General features: G+C 30.4%; 2 protein-coding genes across 2 annotated transcripts; one reads left to right on the top strand and one right to left on the bottom strand.

Moving 5' to 3' along the window:
- Positions 1–3,611: 3,611 nt before the first annotated feature.
- On the top strand, positions 3,612–6,455 carry kud (oligosaccharyltransferase subunit 5 kud). The gene is made up of 2 exons (XM_077432414.1): positions 3,612–3,736; positions 5,327–6,455. Exons 1-2 carry the CDS (start codon positions 3,731–3,733, stop codon positions 5,564–5,566), a joined length of 246 nt encoding a protein of 81 aa, XP_077288540.1. The 5' UTR covers positions 3,612–3,730; the 3' UTR covers positions 5,567–6,455.
- A 1,755-nt stretch (positions 6,456–8,210) lies between these two features.
- LOC143912918 (cadherin-AgCad1-like) lies at positions 8,211–23,867 on the bottom strand. Its single transcript, XM_077432375.1, has 33 exons — positions 23,793–23,867; positions 21,832–21,916; positions 21,609–21,749; positions 20,322–20,593; positions 20,007–20,240; positions 19,589–19,790; positions 18,460–18,536; positions 17,246–17,443; positions 16,734–16,907; positions 16,449–16,645; positions 14,447–14,666; positions 14,197–14,363; positions 13,946–14,124; positions 13,683–13,857; positions 13,419–13,614; positions 13,171–13,309; positions 12,903–13,094; positions 12,653–12,774; positions 12,354–12,578; positions 12,110–12,235; positions 11,910–12,030; positions 11,716–11,813; positions 11,478–11,604; positions 11,285–11,398; positions 11,020–11,195; positions 10,835–10,933; positions 10,532–10,724; positions 10,338–10,447; positions 10,095–10,255; positions 9,260–9,463; positions 8,557–8,721; positions 8,402–8,483; positions 8,211–8,322 (listed from the first exon to the last, which is right to left on the bottom strand). The coding sequence occupies exons 2-33, from the start codon at positions 21,902–21,904 to the stop codon at positions 8,308–8,310; spliced, it is 4,974 nt and encodes a 1,657-aa protein (XP_077288501.1). The 5' UTR covers positions 21,905–21,916; positions 23,793–23,867; the 3' UTR covers positions 8,211–8,307.
- Positions 23,868–24,091: the final 224 nt, after the last annotated feature.

Raw genomic sequence — 24,091 nt, 5'->3', positions numbered from 1 at the left:
TATGAAAAATTAACAGAAAATATTAAAATTGTGAGCGATCGATTCCGAATAATGGTATTTATATAACACTATTTGTCATTCCTGATATATCACACTATTTAAAAAAATAAGAAATTTTCTCAATTCCAATTTTCAGTTCATTTACCAAATGGCAGCTTGCTTATTAGCATTCACAATAATTCCCACTTACTTGTTGATAGAAAAATATAAACTACTTATTGCGGTGAGTAATAAACTATATGACTGAATTTAAATATATTATGTTAAATTAATAATGTCGATTTTATAGAGCAAATGGAAATATTTAAATATGATAATTTGGGGGATTAAATATATGACATACACTATTATACCTATAATTCTTGGAGAAATATTGAAATACGAAGCTGCACGATCCAAGACAATTATTTTAAAAATTTTGATGAATGTTTCGTGTATGTAAAAAAATCTATGATATATTTATATTATTAATGGAGAATAAATATTTAAAATATGTTTTGTTTCAAAGGTGACGAATACAAGAAATTTTTGAAATTAAGTAGAATATTAAAGCGGAATACCACGAGAATAATCTTAAAATCAACACTAAGCCTAGATTTGACGTTTTTATATCACATGATGGCGACATCTTTGTCATACAGCATAATTTTACTGCAATTTTCATAAAAATAATTAATATAAATAGTATAAGAAATATATAATTGATATTATGTAATAAAAATTTCAGAAATTGAGTAATACATTTTTATTGGAATTAATCTTATCTGGACACACCGGAACCCAACCAGAACGCATCAGCATCGTTTGGTCTACAATATATTCAAAATATTTAATCGTTTAATCTGGTATTCGGAAATGGTGTTCAATCAGGCAGTCGATAGTCGAATAGGAGTAAAAATAGGCGGCAAAATTATAAATAATATCCATTTCGCTGATGATACTGACTGAGAGTGCCGAAGACCTGCAATCGTTATTTATTTATTTATTTATTTATTTATTTATTTTAATATACAAGTATACCACAGAGTCTTTACAGGTCACCCCAATATGACACTGTGGCCAGACAATACATAAAAGATCAAATACATAAGAAAAAATAAAACAACAATAATAGAAAAACAAATAAAATAAAACATTTAAAAAATTGTACATAAAAATTAAAAATTGAAAAATTGAGAATTAATAAATTGAAAAATCAAAAATTAAAAAAAAAAAAAAAAAAAATGAAAAATTACAAATTGAAAATAATAAACAACAAAAAAAAACACATATATAAATAGTTTAAATTGAATTAAAAGTAAAAAACAGTAAAAATACGGATAGATTATCCGGTGAAATATTGAAAATATCAATGTGATTGCTGACCAAATTCAAGCAGCGTAAGACTCGAGCGATTGGTGAAAAAGCAAGAACATTAGTTCTTGCTTTAATAGTTTGGAACAATGGACGCAATCGATAATCAATGAGGCGAGATGGAACCCAAAATTTCATTTCTTCCAATATAGTTGGGTTGTAAATATCACCTCTTAATAATTTGAAGAAATGACACACAAGATGCATATCCCGCCGATGAGATAGGGAACTATATCCAACAGAACCTTGTACAAAAGCACTAGGAAACAGTTGAGGGTAGTATCCAAACTCCCTCATATATAGATAGCGGAGGAACTTCCTTTGAACTCTTTCAATTTTTAGAGAGTGAGTTAATTCACTGGGACTCCATATAATGGCATCAGATTCCAAAATGCTTCGGACCAATGCGTTATAAAGAAGACGCAAAACTCTTAAATTATTGAAATTGTGAGCATTGCGTAAAACGAAACCCAGCATATTTGAAGCTTTATTGCACATATTGGAATTATTGATCGCAAATGTTATTGATCGCAATTGATCATTCATGTCAAAAATGGGGTCTGTCTATTAATATTAACAAGACAAAATCAATGGTCATATGTAAAGAAAAAACGGATCCATTAAACATGAGTGTGCGCGGACAAATGATTGAACAGGTCGAAAAATACAAATACCTAGGAGCAATGATCAATACGGACGTCAGTTCCGAAATGGAGATAAGAAGAAGGATCGAAATAAAAAAAAATGTTTTGTGTTGTCGAAGGCTGTCTATGAAATTACGCTTAAGAGTCCTGCACTCCTATGTTTGGTCCGATTTTGCTGTACGGATGCGAAACGTGGACGCTGTTAGTGGCATCCATGAACAGGATAGAGTCCTTTGAAATGTGGTGTTACCGGAGGATGCTAAAGATCTCGTGGAAGGAGCATGTAAGAAACGAAACAGTCCTACAGCTTCTTCATAAAAAGAGAGAGCTTCTTAACACTTTCAAATATCGCCTTCTACAAACAATCATAGAAGGGAAAATATAAGGCAAACGGTGGCTTGGGAGAAAGAAGCTCTCTTGGCTCCGGAACATCAGGTCATGGATGGGACTCGGTCTCGAAAAGTTATTTCGGCTTGCCCATGATAGGAAAGAATTCGCACGGGCCATAAACGATGTCTTTCCATGGTAGTCGCCTACGTCTGAATACGGATTCGGCATTATGGTGCTTACGGACTAAACCAACGACGATTTTGGGCCAACTTTTTAACCAGCAGTAGCGTACAAAATATCGAAATAAAAATTAAATTTTAAAATTGAAATTAAATATCAAAATCAAGCTAAAGAGCGAGATTGAGCTAAAATTAGATCATCGTTGATGTTTTGAATTACAACAATATTTTGAATTACGACGATACCGCATTTAAAACCAGAGAAATATTATAATTTCTCTGCGTACGAGCGAAAAAAAATATTGTTAAAGTCGTCACGAGATGTTACTGTATTTCCACTTGGATGATCGATAAAAAAAAAACAATTCATAAAAAAACGTCGGATGTCGGTGATTTGTCAAAGGGTTTTTTTTCTTTCGTCGAAATAAAATTAATTATCACACATTATCCGATAAATTTTACCTCTGAAATGATTTAATTACTTGATTTATTTCGACGAGAGAAACAATTGAAGAATAAAAAAATCCGTTTGATGTGACAGACAACACCCCGGGTTAGCAAAAATCGTTGGATCACCCATACTAATACATGATATATTCTCAGTAACTGCGCATTACGGGGAAGTAAAAATAATAATTCTTTGATTTTTTTTCGATCTTAGTGCGTATCTTCGTAAGTCAAAACATCTTCGACAAACAAAAGTCGAGGATTACCTGTATGTGATTGTTGATGATCTAATTTTAAGTCAATCTCGAAAATTTATTTAAATTGTGTATGTTCTGTTTTAACTTTCAATATTTAATTTTAATTTTAATATAATGATTATAATTTTATTTTGATACTTGAATTTAATTTTAATATAATAATCAATTTTGATATTTAATTTCAATTTTTAAATTTAATTTTTATTTCGATATTTTGTACGCTACTGGTTTTTAAAGTTGGCCTGTGGGCCGTTCGTTGGCTTGGTGCGTACGCACCATTAGAAGAAGAAGGTAAGTATTATATATCATTTCAATCCGAACGGCCAAATGGCTAGCAACTGTATCGTTTCCCATAATGACAAAAAAGTCAGTTGAGATAATGGCCAAAATATGTTTGCATTAGAATCATAAACGTCAAAAGCCGGCGTCGAGTGTCGGCGTGTCAGTCGTAGTTGCGGTAGTGTCGGTGTTGGTGTGAGCGTAGATTTGTGACACCAGAAAACCTAACCTAACCGAAGACATGGCGGTTATTACCATATTATTTTAACTATTTCAATTATCATTATGTACCTGTTATAAATTCGGATTCGGATAATGTATCCTTCTCCAAATTTCTCACCGATAATTTATTAGTATCGGTTATCGAAATTCCCACACAATCACTAGAACACGTCATACAGTATTACGGACGATTTATTTGGTTCAGATTGTCGTTTTATCATCCCTCTTTTATTTAAAATACACTTCAAACATATAGACCAGCGTTTAAACTGGAGCCTGCCGAGTAATTGCAGGAGGTTCACTACATAGAAACTAATTTATCCTGCGGCAATGGTAATATGTACTATATTAGGGTATAAAACATATAATCATCGACGGAGTGGACCCTGGTGCTAAACTTGATAATTGGACTCGCTTTAACTTATTTTTATAAACGTAATAAAAGCACATGTGAAGATCGAACGATCAGTACTCCTCGACTGGCACTCATCGTCTGAATGGCGATTGGGATTCAGTGACTAATCGATCAATAGATTTCACTGCCTTAACCCTTTGCCCGCGGCAATAAATATAGCGAACAAGCCCTGTACGCGGCACCTTTTTCGCGAATTTGGCAATCGATTTTTCGACCTTAAATACAGATTTTAATATTTACTCAAGTAACCAGATATGTTAATTAACACATTAAGTATTATTTTAAACAATAAAATACATAATATATCTCGTAGTTTTGGCTCAATTGTCAAATAATCATTCTTCATACAGTTGAGACGTATCGTCGCCATTGTTCAACAGACGTGACGTCACATAAACGAGGTTTCAGTATGGTTCCACAAAAAACTAATTTTGACTGGTATATATTCATTTTAAGCAAATTGAATAGATGGCATTCAACTCTCAGTAATATATTCAACCGATTTTGAACCTTAAAACAGTTGAAATAGGCGCATATAAGGCTCAAAATTCCGTGCAAAGTTCAGAAATTCTATGGAAGACAGCCGCGCTGCAGACTTGTCGCCCAAAGCTTCCATAGAAGACGGCCGCGGGCAAACGGTTAAGTATATATTAAATTTAAAAGGTTGGTTGATTGCTCCGTCCATTCTTCAAAAGCCAGCTGTCTGAGAATAAACTACTTTCACCGCAACAGTATTATAAACACTGAGTAGCAACTCACTCTTTCTCTCTGATCTGGAAACCTCAATTCACGTCCACGCAACAGTATTATACACGTGAAGATAATTTGGTATTTATTTAATGCTAGCGGAAACTACCAGGTGTAGAGTAGACTTTCAGGCTCCCTATAAGTGCTGCTTAAATAGTAACTGTAACAAATATAGTATGACTTTATGTAATATGAATACTATTCTCTTGTTATTTTCCTTATTAGAAAGAAAGGATGATGTTTTTAATCGTTTTCTTGTTTGTTAAAAAGAATGATTATACATTATGGTGTGACCCACCAATAGAAGCAGTCTTTAAATGTAGGTCTACAAATTTTACCGATCCTATTTTGTACAAGTTTAGTTTTACAGTGTACAGAAAATGTTGCTCACATGGTTTGAATTTTTTAATAATCAATTTGAGGTTACTAATTACATATGAATTATTGTTTCAGTTGGAATTAGAATCTATGGCGAGATATGTCTCACCGGTGAACCCGGCCGTATTTCCTCATCTCGCATTGCTGCTACTCTCCATCGGCGTATTTTTCACAGCGTGGTTCTTCGTCTATGAAGTTACTGCCACTAAATTGTCAAGGGATGTATTCAAAGAGCTATTGGTATCTTTAGTTGCTGCGATATTTTCTGGATTTGGCATTCAGTTTCTTCTTCTTTGGGTTGGCATATATGTGTGATTGAAAATTGTATGTGCAAATTTTATTTTAAGAGTTTTAAAGTTTTCATTCCAAAGTATGATTCTGTAACTGTTCATTTTACAACTCAAACAGTGACGTTAAGGAACCAAAATATGAGTGATTTCGATTTGTTGTTAGTTTCAAATGTCTCAAATTTAATTTGATATATGTTTACTTTTTTTCAATAAATTGAAATTTTGTATTATATTAAACTGTTTTATCATTTATGACTATATATGGCTATAATTTGATTACCCGAGATGAGGCATAGTCCAAACAAAGGCGGGAGGGTGAGCCCAGAAGAATAGCTCATCTTAGCACGGAGGTCTGGTGTCCAAAGCCTCCCCCCTAATTCTATTTTTAAAAATAATACCCAAATATAAAAATATTTCTGAGAACAATATACCAAATCTTTTTGTATTTTATAATTGTCTAGAAGAATTAGATTATTTTAGAAAAATTTCTTATAATTTCAAAAGCTTTTAAAATTATAGTAAAATAATTCAAAGAGATATTTTTCGAAAAGAAACATTTTTAAAATTAGAATTATTTGTCTTCGACTATCAAAGTTGAATTTTTTCCTTACAATCTTGCGTAATTAGTGGTATTGCATTCGAAGAAATTATTAAATCCGAGTTCAAGAGAGTATTCGGTTGACTTCAGTTGACTTACATAAATGTCAGGTGTGTGTACTATTGAGCCTATGTAACGTTCAAACGACGCAAATCTTTGATTTAATGAACATTTGATCAAAAACGATGTTTTTATATCACCTTTTAAAATTTCATATTCCAGTTCTACTGCTATGTAAATTATTTAAATTATTAAAAGAAGATCGTGTGTGATAAAAGTAATATTTATTTATTTATTAATAAATTGAAACATACAGTATTTTAATATTTTTACTAAACATTGATGCCAATTTTGGAACAACGGGTTTCTAATTTTTTTTTCAATACAATCATTTTGAAAATAAATCATCATCATCATTTACAGCCATTCGCCATCCACTTCTGGAAGAAGGCTTCTCCAACACGCTTCCACTCGTCTCTGTTTCGCGCAACGCTCATCCATCTCACCCCGCATATTTTCCTAATTTCGTTCACCCATCTTCCTTGCGGTCTTCCTTTTACCCTTTTGCATTCTCTCAGGTACCATTCAAGCACTTCTTTTGTCCACCTTTCGTCCATCCTCCTAGCTACGTGACCCGCCCATTGCCATTTCAATCTCTTCACTCTATCCACTATGTCCACTACCCTCGTCATACTTCTCACCCACGTGTTCCGCTTTCTGTATTTTCTGGTTATGCCAAGCATACAGCGTGAAAGTTCATCAAATTTTCAAGATTTGTTTAATTTTTGACAAAAATTATATGAATTTTTAGATTAAATAACGGGTTTCCGGAAACTTCTGATTTTTAACAATGGGTTTCCGGAAACCCATGGAAACCAATAGGGTAACACCTTTGTATGTAGGTGCCACTACAGGCTACCCAAGGTGACACCTATGATCAAAATTTTGTACAAAATACCATCATTATACATAATGATCATACACAAAGCATGAGTTGAAAACACCGCAGAAACAGAAAAACTAAAGAGCTAATTACAGTGCGCCTCAATGTTGCTGCTATAACCAGGAAGGTTGACCGTCCCGACATTACATCATCCAGGTTTGCAAATATTATATAGATGACAACCAAACTGCACTTTGCAGCTCTTCTTGCAAAAATATTGAGATTATTGATGCGCATTAACAATTGCGAAACACCTAAGATTTTATTCAATCTTACGACACTATTAAATTATTTAAAAATTAATATGAAAAAACAATGCTTAATCGTTTTTCAATGCTTTTTTTCTTTAAACAATGACAATGCTTAATCGTTTTTCGTGGTGTGAATTTTCGTCAAAGATTTCAGATATAAGGTAATATCAAAATAGAATGACCAATACACACATCTATAGGTATAAATAATCATGAATCCATTGAGATTAGCGTAGAAAGTGTTTTGGCACACAGGTAAAAAATACAAAATAATATATATTCTCGATATAGTTCGCATTATTAGAAATTATTAAAAAAAAATCACTACAACTTGCGACGTTTTCTCATAATCTGACTCATTTTTTAAAATGTAAAATTTGTTTTTCCCATTGATTCAATTTTCGAATATCACAGGAGTACTAATACTGTATATGTATAGCGAGCTGATGTAAATCATTGGCTTTTAATTATTATTTTTTATTTATGAATACATACATTTTTGGCAAGTATACATACGAAACTAATAAAATGCACGTTATTGGTGCAACGAATTTATCAAAGATCTGGTTTTTGCTCAATTTGACCTGAACAACAGGAAAAGACGAAGATAGAAACACCGTGTCTGAGATCTGCATACATTGGGTATTTATGAGTCACTCTTAGTTATAAATTATATATTCATTCACTGCATTATGAAGTAAAATAATAAAAGTCAAAAACTCCAACTCCAGTAAAAAAAGCCACAACTCCACCACATCTTCACAGCCCTGATTATGATATTATAAAAATTTTAACATGTATGTGCATCCCTAATTATCCCGTATGATATGCTTTGAAATAAAAAAAAATACATTATTTTATTTAGATATATTTTATAAATTTTTAAATAAATAATAAACTGAAATAAAATAATAATATTTTACTTAATCGGTGACTAAGCTTGTTGATCATCATTTTTTTTTCGCGGTTAGTCTTTATTCTGTTGAATCCTGAAAAATAAGTTATATGTATATTTATTTTTTGAGTATAAAATAATAATTATTCCAGATGTGATAATTTTAATGTTACTTCATTTTTTATTCCATGATTATCGTAAGAGAATTGTGGATCATTTTCAATTCCGATGAGGTCTGAATCACCCGAGCCAGTGCTAAAATTTGTATGTAAGATTAATATGACATATCTTATTAATGTGAAGAAAAATAATGGTTTCAAAAGATTACCTGATTGTGTCCAACTGTGGCGGTTTAATTTCTTCGTTCCAAACTGGATTCGAACCTTCTATGGCATGCTTATTTGTTCCAGGAACTGAAACTCCAATTCTATTTAGACCGGAGTCCTGGGAGCCAAACTTTATTGTAGACAAGTTTTGCAGTCTTTTGTTAAGACTACAAAAAATAAATTTGGAATATACAATGGAATTAAAATTTTCTTCATCATTAAATACTAGTGTTGTACCCTATGAAATATCATCGTATGGGTGTTGTCATATTAAGTTATTAAATTAAAAGAAATGTGTCGGTTCTGTGTTCGATCCGCACTCGCTTAACGAATATTTTTCAAATACCTTTTAAATATATTTAATTTAATATTTATTTTTAATTTCTTAATATGAAAAAAAATGGGAAAAACTACCAACCTACTTACATATAAACAATATAAAACACCGATGGAAAAATTAATTAATTAAATAAATTTTCAATAGATGGCGGTAAATTCACTGCCAAGCGGAAACATTGGTAGGAAAGAATATATATAGAAGTTGTTATTGTATGCGTATATACGTTATGGCAAAGGCTTAACTGTGACGTACTTTTTTTTACAAGTAAATTTGATTAAATATCAGCAAAAAAATAGGTCATTAATTAATATTCCACAAATAAATCTAATTTACAATCTACAATAATAAATGAAAAATTAACTAACCTTCTAGTTCGCACGCAATATGCTATTAATAAAACAATGCACAATGCACCCAAAACTGTTGTTACTACAATTAGTATTATCCGTAGCATTCTTTCAAGCGATTCAGATTCATTTTTTGCATTGGAAGCGAAATCTTCAAGTCGTAAGTCATTTTCATCGAGATTAAGTTGCAATCTTTGCATTAAAGATGCATCATTTTTCTTGCTGAAATGGGATATTTTATTATGTTTATAATTTTGAACAAAGTTTTATACTATTTATCGTTTATAATTTTGAAAATAATTTTTTTTCTCTTTCGAAAAGAACCAGAAACCTAAATATCTTTAATAATTCAATAAATACAGCGTACAGATCAAAAGTTTCAAGATTATTACTAGAAATTTTATGAAAACTTTATTTTTTACTAACTTGAAAGAACTGCTATAAAATTTTAGAAGAAATACTGGTATACATGGGAATTATATTAAAAATGTACATTATATGTACATACATATATACAAATCGTGTTATGCACATTTTGATATAAATTAAAAAATGGGAACACATTGAATTTGCACAGATTTTCAGATTTCTGACCCGTTTTCTTTTTTTTTTGTTGCCCAGCAAAGTCTCTAATTGATATGAAATGATTATTTAAATTAAATTTATAATCTGGATTTGAAATTATCAGTACATATATGTATCATACACGAGATAATACAGATACAGTACCGGTCATTTAAATCGCGACACCCTCAAATTTGTCTTTTTCTTGGGATTACTCATAAGAAAGGTTTGAAACTTTCTATTTTGACTTTTTTTTATATAAAGTACAAAATTTTAGAATGTGACTAACACTTCTATAACACTCGCTTCGATTGGTGAATCATCCGTATTTCTAAAATGTGTTTTCACTTCTGTTTGATTAGGTTTGTTGACACCATCAGAGGTCACAGCATTTTGTATATCGTCGATGGTGCAACTGTACCCAAAGGTGGATGTAAAGATATCTACTATCTAAAATTAAACAAATATTAAATGAATATTATTTATATTTAATCATAGATCAGAAATAAAATTTAAATTAACTTGTACTTACGATTGATTCTTTATCTGAAACTTCTTTTGTTGTGTTGAAGAAAATGAATGATATTTTATGAATATCTGTAATTAAGAACACTTTTGCTTCCGTGTGATCAGTTTTTTTTTCTGCAATAAAGAAATTCAGTAAATGTTAAATATTTATATGTTATATAGAAATAATTACTGGGCTCTATTATATATGTAGATTACCTGAATCAGTTGCTGTTATATTGAATTCCAACTTTCCCATCATAAATGATACAGGCTGGAAGTTCAGTTTTAATTCACCACTATCCTTATCAAGAATGAACGCCGTATCTTTAACATTTTCCATTGTTGGATCCACTTTCATGGTGTTTTCTGTTATTTCATAAGTTATCTTTAGATTTTCCGTGTGAGTGGCCTTTGAATTTAGAATTAAAAATTAATATAGGTTAATTTGATATACATATGTACATATAATATTATAATTGACCAAAAAACTTTTTCTATCAGCATTGTTATATAACTCACGTTGACTGTGAAAAGTGATTTTCCAACACCATCAGTAACCGATATTCCAGCAGGATACAAATATTTCGAAAATCTAGGCTTAGGATCATGATCTAAGACCTACAAGTTGTCAATAAGGTGTTAGTTTTTATTATTATCAAATAATATAGTATGTAATAATGCGATATACATTAATAAAATCGTACATCTATATAATATGTTAATATTGAATCGAGGCTTGGTATGCCACCTATTTGTTCGGAATTTGTGGCTGCTATTTTTAATATGTACTCGGTTGCGTTTTCTCTGTTTAACTCAATGTTATTCAATGTTAAAATACCTTCTGTTTTTTCCAAAACAAATAAATTTTCATTGTTTCCATCTAAAAGTATAATTATTATATATGTAAAGGTTTTAGGTCTTTATCTAAACTGAGTATAAATGAAATTTATTTAGAATAACTGTTTTTACCTATTATATGATAATAAATGTTAAAACATTCATTTTCGGGTCCTCCACAGTCTTGATTTTTTAAATCATCAGCAGGTGGTATTGTTTGCTCTTCTTTTAAACCTTGTTCCAATTCTGAAATGAAATTTTTAAATTTTATGTAAATTAAATGTTTTATTATTATTTTTTTATAAAATAATCACATTGATCATACCTGTGAAGCTACCCTTAGCGGTATTAGGATCAAAAAATGGTTCACCTATCATAGGTATGAATTTTATAGTAAACTTTACGTCTGACGACTTCGGTATTTTACCGTTATCGATAGCTCTCAATGTTATCTGCAATTAAGATTACAATAGTATATATTAATACAACAATGTTTTAACTACCAATATGTGTTGTCCTAAAACTAAACTTCAACGAGTTTCCGGGTGAATATTTTAAATTACCTGGAATGTGTCCTGAAAATTTTGCTGATCTTTAATTAGGACAAGTCGACACTCATTGTTAGGTAAATTTTCAACATCAAAATATTCTCTGGCTTGGTCTGTGATTAAAAAAATAAATTTTGAGATATGTTATGGATTTATTTTTACATTTGGAACCTTATGTAAATGTAAATGACTATATTAAAATTGAATACCTGAATCTATAATACTAAACGAGACGTCTCCAGCTTCGAGACCGTCGTCATCTTGTGCTTTAAACGTTGACAATGTGTTTCCATTAGTTAATTGTAGTATTCCACCAACAATAGAGGTCTCCTATACAATAAAAATGACGTCAAATTCATTTATGATATTTAAATATTTCATTTTTGAATAATATGGGAAAACATGAAACCTTTTTCAGTCGAATATGATCGCCTTGTTTAGGAAAAATAAATATTGGTGCCATGTAGTTATGAGGTTCAACGGTCAAAATGTATTTTTCTTGCGTCCACTGTCTTGGAATTCCCAAATCATATGCCTATAAACATGCAAATAATTTTTTAATATTTCAATAAATATTATATAATATACATACATATGTACATATGTAAAATACTTTTTGAATAATTTTGGTTATCAAGTTTTTAAATTTATACCTCAATAAAAATTTCATATGTTCCCCACAAACCCTTTAAGTGAGTGTCGGTATAAACTATACCGGAAATATTGTCCGGACTTTCCATGCGCAAAAAAAGGTCAGGATTAATTCCGTCTTTAGATATAATTGCTGTCGAATTTAATGTTTTGTATTGAACAAGAGCATTGTCGGTATCGGGATCATCGATATCTTTGGCGGTTATTATTGGACTCAGCGGAGTGTTCTAAAATAAAAATAAAAATAAATGTTAATCCCCATATTTCAAATATTGGAGTACTTTATCTGGGTACTAATTACTTCTGCAGTGTCTTCCAATATATGCCATGAAATTGAGGAAGATGGAGGTAGTTGTGGTGCATTGTCATTTATATCTAACAATATCACTTTTATTTTAGTTGTTGCTGTATTCATTACTGTTTCTGAAAATATATAGAAAAGGTAGATTGGATTTTAGTTATTTTAAAGATTTTGTGTAATATAATTAAGTTTTTCTTAAGTTTCAAAGACCACTGCCGAAATTCTAACTGTGAATAATGAATTTTATTACCTCCAATTTGCATGTAATTATCTGTGAGAGTGATTTCAATGTCGTGGTCCGTGATACCATAATCTCTCTCTAAATAAGCTCCATTTTTTAACTCTACTTTGACTAGTCCAGTAGTTGGTTCAACAGCAAATAAATTTCTTATACTATCTTGATTCTGATAGTTTATAGTGTATGTCACATTGTGAAACGCAACTGAAATTAAAATCGTGTAATGCATTATATTGATACAATTATATTGTATATACAATAATTTAATTCAATAACGCACCATCTCTATCAAGATCCTCAGATTTTATAGTTGTTATGTTTGCAAATTCCACGTGTTCTTCAATAGACACGGTTGAATCAAATTCATCCTCTAAAGGAATAGGAAATTTGTTGTTTGTGTCGATAATTTCAATTTCGATCTGTAATGCAATGGATTATATCAGTTATTTTTGTAATACATAAATAAGTATATGCACATTTAAATCATTGAATGGAATGTAATCGAGAGTAGAATTTAAAAGGTCTGACATCTCCATCTGTTATGTGGCAATTATCTTCTATTTGTTCATAGTTGTCTGGAACTGGACAATCTGTCGCACTGACAGTATAATACAGATTATATCTTGGTGGTACATCAGCATCAATTAACCTATTTCCCAATACTTTTAAGTCTCCAGACTGACTATCTATCTCAACTAATTCATTTGGCGTATCATTTATCGCTCTGAAATATGTAATTTTAAATTGATTATTTTTGGCATTGTCACAAAGATGAGAAAATATATTACTCACTTCAGAGAATATCGAACGACATTAAATTCGGGTCCATCAATATCGATCGCTCGAACTGTTCCAATGGGGACTCCGGACACCGATACTTCTCTGACTGAACGTTTCACTGTCAAAGTACCATCAACCCATTCAGGAGGATTGTCGTTAACATCTTCAATTGCAATTATCAAAGTATCTTAAATACAGAAACAACATATATTAAATAAACATATTTTGAATTATACATATGTCCTTTATTTATTGCGTCTGATTAAAATAACTACTTTCAGTGATTCCTTCGTTCATCACTTGATTGTGATCTTCCAATCTGATAACTAAATATAAAAGTTCAAATTTTTCGTAATCAATAGTATGATTGGGTTTGATTTCGTTGGCGACAAGCACTCCAGTAATAAAACCCAATTCCTTTTCATTTGGGTAAGAAGATATAATATCAATACAGCTGAAAAAATAAATAATATCTATTACTTGTTGCTTTTAGTGATGATTCGAAATTTGCTTGAAATCAAAATACTTTTCGTAATCGGCTTTGTTTGCTCTAAGGCCTTGTTTTGTAGCGTAAGTTAGATCCCAATTTATTGAAAATGTAAGATTAGCTGTAGTGTCTGGATCAGTTCCATTAATTTCAGTGATCTCATGCCCCATTGGTACATTTTCTTTCACACTCGGAGTTTCTCTGGGCTTAAAATCAAATATATTATAAAATAATGTGATACAAAAATCTGAAATTGCGAGACGTATATTCTGCTCGGATTTAAATATACCATTTGAATTTGTGGAGATTTGTTATTGACGTCTATAAGATTAATTATTAATTGAACGTATTTAGTGTGATAAGGTTCACCCAACGTGTCCATTGCTTTGACTTGAACGATTATTTGATTTTGTCTCTGGTAATCAAATGCATTATCTTCACTTATGTAAATTTCACCTGTCAAATTATTTATACTTAATAATTTTTCGGCACTTCCAGTAATTGAATGTCTAAAATTTGAAATAATGAAAAATATTTATAATTAGGCTATTTATTTCTTTGTGACAAAACTAGGACATTGGTATGTTAAAAGTGACATGGCGGTTAATAAAAAAATTACCACTTACACGAAAACCATGTGAAATGCAAAGGAGGTATGTAAAAAGGACGTATTATATAAAAACTGATTGCATATACAAACATATAATATTTTTTTATATCATAAGTTACATATGTACATACGTAGTTGTATAAAACTTCTAAACTACCTTTTAGTACGCGGGACAGGTGTGTTGACCGTGTCCCGGTCTAAGAAAACACCGTTTCTGTTTGTAAGAGGATCGTTTATTTTTGTTCAATTGTTACAATGGTTATTGTATGTACAAAGAGGTTGAGCTTCGGAGAAGTGATCTGGTTGAACTCCAGAGGTTCACTCTGGTGTTGCGAGCTGCTGCGTTGCTTTATATACGTTTTGGGTCGGAGCGTGCCGCGCGCAAACGCTTTGTCTTCGTTTCCAGGACACGTGTGTTGGGAACACGTGTTTGACCTATTTTCGAGGCGCGTGCTCGATACATGTGTGGTTTATGGGGTCAGCGTGCCAGGACATCGTTCGTTTGAGAATGCGGGCATGTGTTTGGGTATCCTGATTACATCACTGTTGGGTTTCGTTCGTTGTTACGATCGAGCGATGAACTCTTTCTGCTGGAATGGTCGAAGGGTCGTTGCCCTTGAGTTATGCATGTTTGTACAGGATCAATGATGTGATCACTGGTTTTGATTCGTAATAGCACAAGTTGTACTAGATTCCTACAGCCTCAACAATTTTTTCCCGAATTTGCTAAAGATTTCAATTGTTTTTTGACAAATGTATGTACATAAATTATTTTCAATGTTTATGGCTACTCTAATAGCTGAAATATTGTTAATTCATTTTTAATTAAATCAATATATTTATGTTAGGAGTCTATACTAGAAATCGGCAGTCAGGATTTTTTTTAGCACGAAAAATGGTTCATTATTGTCAATTACTATTGTCAACCTTTTTTTTTGCTCTCTTGCTTGTAATAGTAAATGACAATAGTGGACAATTTTTTGTTCTGAAAAGATTCTTGTCCGCCGATCTCTGCTTATTAGTAGTAGTTTCTTTTGCCAACAAAAAATGGCTCACTGTTGTCAATTACTATTATTAACCGTTTTTTTGCTCTTTTGTTTTGTAGGACAATTGTGAACCATTTTTTGTGGGCAAAAGAGACTTGTCCGCTGATCTCTGCTTATTACGTGTTTGGCAAGATATTGGTATAAGATTGTAGATGACAATCTAATAATATAATTTCGAAAGAGACTTTGTAACTATATAAGGTTTGGGTGGGAGTTATCAAAGTTTCTATGATGACGATATCGATATCCGTTGAATTTTTTTTTTCAATTCAAATAAATTTAATAAAAAAACAAATGCATGTTTGTTATTCCATTAGCCATGTTTAAGCGGTTTATATTACAAATACCAAGCGAAGCCGGGTAAAACCACTAGTGAATAATAATTTTATGAAGTCGATTTAACGGGACACAATAGAAAGTGATGGGATGGCTGTGAAATATGTAAAAGGTACTGTCCCTTCCCGCTTTGTCTTAGATATAATTTAATACTTAGTTTAATGTAAACATTGTGGCTGGAAAATTTTCGACCAATTTAGCAGCTATCGCAATTTCGCAAAATTTTAATATGTACATATATTAGATACTGGAGAGATTTGTTAGGAAAAATAGTAGTTGGTAACTTAATGTTTACTTACATTACTTGATCGTCAATATCCCTATCTGTTGCCATGACTGTTGCCACAAAAAATCCTTTACCTTCAGTCTCATCGAATGTTGCTGTGTATTCATTTTCTGCAAATATTGGCTCTTCATCGTTCCAATTATTCAAATTTATGGTTATTGTAGTTTCATTGGAATGTTTTTCTTTTGTTGTTCTTTCAGTGGATATAATCTTTTAATTTTAAAATAAATTAGTATTAAATATTCAAAAGTTAAAAGTAACTATTTATTTTCTTAAACATATTTATAAAAATAAAAACCTTGAAAACAACTTTTTGCCATGCTACATCGTCATAATCTAACATTGATGCATTGACGATTGTGATTTTGATCTCTTGTTTTTGATAACCACCATTGGGTATAACTAAAAATGCATCAGCAGCTGTTTCGGGCTCAACACTTTTTAGTACAACTTCATATTCAGCATTTTCACCCTGTGAATAATTGCTTGATTTATTATTGATACTAAAAAAATATATATCTAAAAGATCTTTTTTTTAGTTTGTCATAGGGGTTGGAACTATTTTTACTAGGGACCGGGATTCCTCTCGTTGGCCCTGCTCGTGCACACATAGGAAAGGCTGAATGATAAAAACGGGGAGATTTCCACGGCACGCCACTGATATATGTATATATATATGTACATACATAAATGTGTTTATCTTATTTATTAAAAGACAGTATGAATGATACACATAAAAAACGATAGTATCACATTGAAAATGGGAGATATGTATAGTAATATTAAGATCAATAAATTACAACAACTCACCAAATCTATATCGTGACAAAATATAAGAGGTTCAAAGTTAATTGTTTGATATTTTTCTTCATCTATTGAAATGCTGAACTCTTCTTGGTTGAAATTTGGATAATTGTCATTAATATCAATAACTATAAGCGCTACTTCGCTAGATGTAATCCATGTAAAGTTATTTGACTTATAGGCTACTATTTCAAAGTTAAATACCTGAAAACAAAAATGAAATTTAAGAATTTTTAATAAAGTGAAATATAATTATTTATATGAATAACATCCAAAATAATCACATAAACATTTGTTTATAATTTATGTACATACACACATTTATAATGATACATACATATATGTACATACTATGTTGACCGGAAAAATGCACTCTCGAGACATCCAAACTTTCAAATATGCTCAATGAGAACTAATGCAATAGAATTCCGCAAAAAAGTGTCAAGGGGTATTTTGTTTAATTCTTTTGCGTAAGTTCTTTTTGAGCGCCTTTGAAAATTATGAATTCTCGAAACTGCGCCACTATTCAGTACATTTTTCCGGGAACCTGTACATACATATGTAAAGTGAATCAATGAAATATTGAAATAATATAATACCGCAGTGGAATCTTAATTTGTATTTGAATTTTTCCAGCAGTTGAAGTGAAAACAGAGTTCGAAATTTTTTTATTGCTACAGAGTTCCGGATTAAAATATTAAAAATTATCCTTTTTTATAAAATCAGTTAAATGTAATATTTTTAAATATTCATGTTAATTATAAAAAATATTAAATTCGACACTGGCGTGACGTACTGCAGTTATTTGTTAACAAAATTGAAGTTTTAGCACTTTTATTTAGTAATTTATCTTTTGAATATTATAGATTCAAATAAACAATTAAAAACAGAAATCTTAAATATATAAAAATTCATTTATCTTCATTAAACAAAGTTTTATACAAAAATACATATTTTCCAATTTTTGAACATGTGTAATTTGAAAGGGCGGAGAAGAAGAATTTAAGTTCTACTCCAAAACCTTTAAAAATGAAACTATTATGAAACTGAAATTATTATTATTATATGTACATATATATATATATATATATATATATATATATATATATATATATATATATATATATATATATATATATATATATATATATATATATATATATATATATATATATATATATATATATATATATATATATATTATAATTTTATTTGCTTACTTCCCTTTCTTCAGCGTCACGATCTATTGGATCCACAACTAGGATACCGCTGTCTTCTCCAATGTGGAGAAATTCAACTGGAAGACCAAATGAGTTAATATAAATAATGTATAAAAATTTTATATTTATTTGTTGTTGTTTTTTTTTACATATAATTGAGATAAGACGGCTCGAAATGGAGGGGAGCGTATGGGAGCGGCGCTCCCTTTCATGAAATTCAAAAGTGTGGCGCTACCTCAAAATCAAAAATTTCCGTACCCTTTTATAAGTTATGAAAAAAATTGAAATTCAATAATTATTGCCCAAAATCGTATGCCAGTATTGCAATATTGAATTGTTAACTGTAAGTAAAATTCTTTACATTTTAATTCCTCCAGAGGCAGATCTATCTATAGCCGAAAACTATTGTGTTTTTAACAATCTGGGTCCACTAATGTTCCCTGACTCATCACAAACAAAGATGTCAATCGATTATAATATTGTAAACAATATATCATCCTTATTTAATATTTCCAATTTAAAAAAAAGTATACGCCACAGACGAAAAATATTTTCGGATGTTTGAGAAAGTTTGGTATAGAATATGACCTAAATGCTGCGTACGCACCAAACCAACGAACGGCCCACAGGCCTACTTTTAAAACTAGTAGCGTACAAAATATCGATATAAAAATTAAATTAAAAAATTGAAATTAAATAAATCAAAATTAAGCTAAAGAGCGAGATTGAGCTAAATTTAGATCATCGTTGATGTTTTGAATTACCACGATACGCATTTACAACCAGAGAAATATTATAATTTCTCTGCTTACGAGCGAAAAATAATCTTGTTATTATTTCTTAAATGTGTAATATCTTACTTTTTCTTAAGAAATACTAAAAAATGTTTTGAAAATTATCGAGCGCTTCCATTTGTGAAAATTTCAAGCCCTGAAATAAAATACCCTACTACATTTACCATGGCAGTAGGAAACTCTAGATCTTAATTGCTAGTCTATGAGTATTGTCATGAACCCTAGATAGACGAATTCTCTAGGTCAGATCATATTTACAAAAGAATTATGTATTTTTCTTCCTACTGCCAATTTAACTGATTTCAGGTATCGGTAGGTGCATATTTTTAACATACATTCTTTTCCAGCGTCGTTTAAACGATATTTAATTGGTATATTAATTTGTGTGTCACCATCTATTGCCGTCACTTTAAAAGTTTGAGGTGTTTTCTCATTGAATCTTTGAGTGGCAAATATACTTGTCCATTTGGGTGGCATGTTTGGCATGTCTTTCACTTGAACTATTGGCTTTGCTGTTCCGATATTTGGGAGAGAATCCTTCAAACAAAGAAAAACTGTTAAATTCACACTCTATCCACTTTGTGATTTGTCTTCACTCAAATTATTTGTAAACATTACAACATATAATAATAATGATATTAAAAATAATTCATCAATATTCAGATCAACTGAGCTAATTTACATAATATATAATTTTATATATAAAAAAATATATTGTTTGAATGGTGAAAATGATTAGTGATAAATACTCACGAAAGCTTCCAATGTGAATATATGCAACTGAATTTTGTCAAAGTCTAATTGCTCTATTACGTTGATGGTTATTTCCATTTTATATGGATCATCATTAAATCGTTTTTCTTCAAATTGGAATAAATCTTTTTCGATACTATTTTCATCTATTTTAAAAGTCATTACATTTATGCTAATATCTCCGTCAGCGTCAGTTACAGTATACGTGCAATTAGAAAGACCTTCATACAATTCCTGTAAATTTCCAAGATGTGCATTAATTGTACAATCGTGTGCTCAAAAATTATTTTTAGGTATATTATTTTAGTCATTTACCGGTATCTCACATGGGCTCAATTGTATACTTGGAGTATTGTCATCAATGTTGTTGATATTCAAATATATCACATTTTCACGTTTATCCGAACCTTCCACAATTTCTATATTTATTATATATCTTTGCATTGATAAAGTTTCGTAATCTTGTCTGTTTTTTACGATTATATAAAAATTTTCATCCTCTGGATCTGTTTCACGCTTCTCTACAAGAGCTCCCAAATCTAGATTATTGCCAGCGTCGATCCTTCCAATTTTCGGTATACTTGAACCTGAAAATTACTTTCAATTAATATTATACATATCGACAATGTTTACCCACTAGTACTGATGATGCCGATTATAAATATCGAGTTTTACTTTATCTCTATATCAATAGAAATAGAAATTTTGTAATGATGAGAAAATTCAATTTCAACTCAAAATCTATCACTGATCACGTTATTATGACTTTTTTTTATTAAATTTTTGTGTGTGTTTGTATTTTGGATATAATGCAATAAAACTTTGTATTGGATAATAAAATGCTAATCGTTACGTTGTATGTAATTTATACTTTTAGTTGAACAATACAAAATTTTTAGTTGAACGGAAGTGGTTCCTCCCGATATACATATATGTAGGTACAAATGTACATACATACATACATACGTCTTCTCGTTTTTTTCGAATTTTTTAACTCATAAAATGCTCAATGGATTGGACTGCAACTTATTCACACGATAAATATCATACAACAATATTTTTATCTTAACTGAAAGTAATAGTTTCGAGGCTTTTTATGTTTTTCTACAAAACCATTCAATGTATGGAACTGAAATTTCGTATATACATACATAAATAAGTTTCACCTTAATAATAAAAAAATATAACTAAGAAATGAAAAAAAATGTTTCGGAAACCAGAAAAGGTAGTTTATTTTTGTTCGCTTTTTTTGCTTCGTGCGTTTTTGTTTGCTTTTTGTGTTTTGTGCTTCTCACGAAAAACTCACAGAACAATCCTTATATCAATATCATGTAAAAAAAGAATAATTTTCATAAACTGGAAAAGAGACTTGTTCCTCTTACAAAAGTAAAAATGTTGTTTAAAAAAGTAAAAAAAAAACACACGATCTTATCCACACTATTGAATTTATCAGAATGTGAATCATTAACGAATTTTGTTTTAATAATACTTGTGCACATGTACCAGGATTAATAAATTAAGTCTAACTTTAGAATTTCTCTCAAATTCAATAATAATATCTCGACGGTAAGAGTATTATAATTAGTTATTTTGGGAACTCACCTTTATAATTTATTTTTGCGATATAAACATCGCCGTCGATTTCTTCATCCATATATATAATTTGACCGGCATCCGAAGTTTCAAAAGTTACCGAAGGGTGAATTAAAGGGGAGTCTTTGTCAAACGGAGGATCTTCCCATACTGATATTTAAAATTAAAATAATGTCGGTTTATATTTCACATAATTTTCAGGGTAAACGAAATTTAAATTTAAATTATTTACCTAAACAATAACAGTTCTGAATAGCAGAATTAAAAGCGATCAACATAAATAGGAGGCGAAAGTGGACCCCCATTTTACGCTCCAACTGAAATATAACATATCTGGTAAGTTTTAGGATTCCAATATTTTGGAATAAATACATACATACGTATTAACTTGTACAACACTAGTTGATATACACATAGGACGCACTCCTCTTTATGACTGAATTTTGTATTATATGTACATACATATGTACATACGGGTCTACCTCACGGGCCGGAATGTGAAATGCCGGAAAATGCAAATATCGGAAGGCAAAGATCGAAAATCGAAAGATAAAAAAGGGTGCGTGGTAAACGGTACATACTCACTTAATCTGCGCGATCAGGATACAACAGGAACAAGAGGAACAGGCTTTTCCTCCCGCAGAATACGGGAGAAAAAGCCTGTTCCTCTTGTTCCTGTTGTATCCTTCTCGCACAAATTAAGTGAGTATGTACCGTTTACCATGCACCCTTTTTTTTAATCTTTCGACTTAAGATCTTTCGATTTTCGATCTTTGCCTTCCGATATTTGCATTTTCCGGCATTTCACATTCCGGCCCGTCACGGAGACCGCATACATACATATGTATGTAATACATTATAATTCGAGTTGTGCAAGTTATCGAAAATTTATTATTTTTTTCTTCATATGTAATATGACATATTTTAATCTCAATTGTGGAATGCACAATTCGTAACTGTGGAACCTGTAGCATTAAATCATATGTTCATACGTACATATGTATGTACATACAAATTTTTCATTTTCCGACAAAACGTTTAGTGAAATTATAATAATTAAATACTCTAAGTTATTAATCATAAAGTCATAAGCTAAATATGATATAATATAATTTACTCAAAATTTCACCGAATATAATTCAAACCAAGAAGTTCCTCGCATTTATAAACTGATTGAACAATAATAGATATGGTCACGATTAAGTTTTTTTTTGCAATAAATGAGATAAAGCTATTCTAATATTGTTAATCATATATATTTTGAACACAATGATTAATAACAGTTCTATACATATAAAATTGAAAAATGTTTCAAATTAAGTGAGTGACAAAATAAATGGTACACCCAAGATTTGTGGAACTGGATTAAACAGATATTATTTTTTGTAATTATTAAAATTAGGTGGTTACAATTATATGTATAATAGATTAATAGCGCTATTTTTTTATAAAATAAATTCCACCTTTTTTTTCTCACTACAAAACTTTTGAAATACTTCAATAGAGGGAGAAATTTATATATTTTTTATTTTATCTTTGACATTACACATATTACATATATTTTGAGTTTAAGCCTATATATGTACATGTATGTACAATATGTCATTTTTACAAGCCTCTTATCATTAATGTGTATTAATATGTACATATGTATAGTAAAAATCCACATATTTTGGGTTTAAGCCCATATAGTATATATGTACATATATATATGTATGTACATATGTATAAATCTAATCATCGCACTATTGTGTCGTATTTAATTTGTCGATTATTGTTGAAAATGTAAAAGGTATATTTGTAGAATTTAGGGATAGGAACAGAATGGATAGGCAATTTAGGGATAGTAATAGAAACAGGAACAGGCTGCCTCCCTTGTATCCTGCTTACGCACTTTAAGTAAGGCTATACGACAAAAAGAGATAGAATTTCACCGCACGCCACTGATATATGTGGATAATTATATTTTATGTTTATTTTTGGAGTCAATTTAAATCTTTAAAATATTTTTTTGTGCCATTCTAATTGTAGAAACAAAATTGTTTTTATAATATTTTTCTTTGAGCCGCGTAAATTCCCAATAACTTAAATTTGACTCGTATATCAAAATATGTTTTTTTTTAATATAGCACATATATAATTTGTATATATTATTTATACGACACTCAATATTTTTTCGGCACATTTATTTACCACTATAAAATTAGCACTCGCTGTATGCGACGATTTATTTCGCGAACGATCTATCGTTAACACCACAATGAACGATACTGACAATCAAATATCAAAATAATAATAATGGAATGGCGGATAAGACTGATGATAAGCGATACGTCATCATCACATATCTGATAATATTGAATATATTAGAGATCAGCTACCAATACGAAAATCGTATATATATTTTTGTATGTATGTACATATGTACAAATCACACAAATTTTGAGAATGTGTCACTTAGCGTTGGAATGTTTAAATCTTTTAATTATAAT

The sequence above is a fragment of the Arctopsyche grandis genome, chromosome 6, assembly GCF_051622035.1.
Source record: "Arctopsyche grandis isolate Sample6627 chromosome 6, ASM5162203v2, whole genome shotgun sequence".
Taxonomy (NCBI): domain Eukaryota; kingdom Metazoa; phylum Arthropoda; class Insecta; order Trichoptera; family Hydropsychidae; genus Arctopsyche; species Arctopsyche grandis.
This window is presented reverse-complemented; position numbering and strand designations above follow the sequence as displayed.

Excerpts from the sequence above, each read along its gene's own strand:
- LOC143912918 (XM_077432375.1), bottom strand. The coding sequence starts at position 21,904 with ATGGGGGTCCACTTTCGCCTCCTATTTATGTTGATCGCTTTTAATTCT. Across the intron at positions 14,667-16,448 it reads GATATTGACGATCAAGTAAT|ACATTCAATTACTGGAAGTG; the intron begins GTAAGTAAACAT and ends TTCAAATTTTAG. Across the intron at positions 11,814-11,909 it reads GTTTAGTATTATAGATTCAG|ACCAAGCCAGAGAATATTTT; the intron begins GTATTCAATTTT and ends TTTTAATCACAG.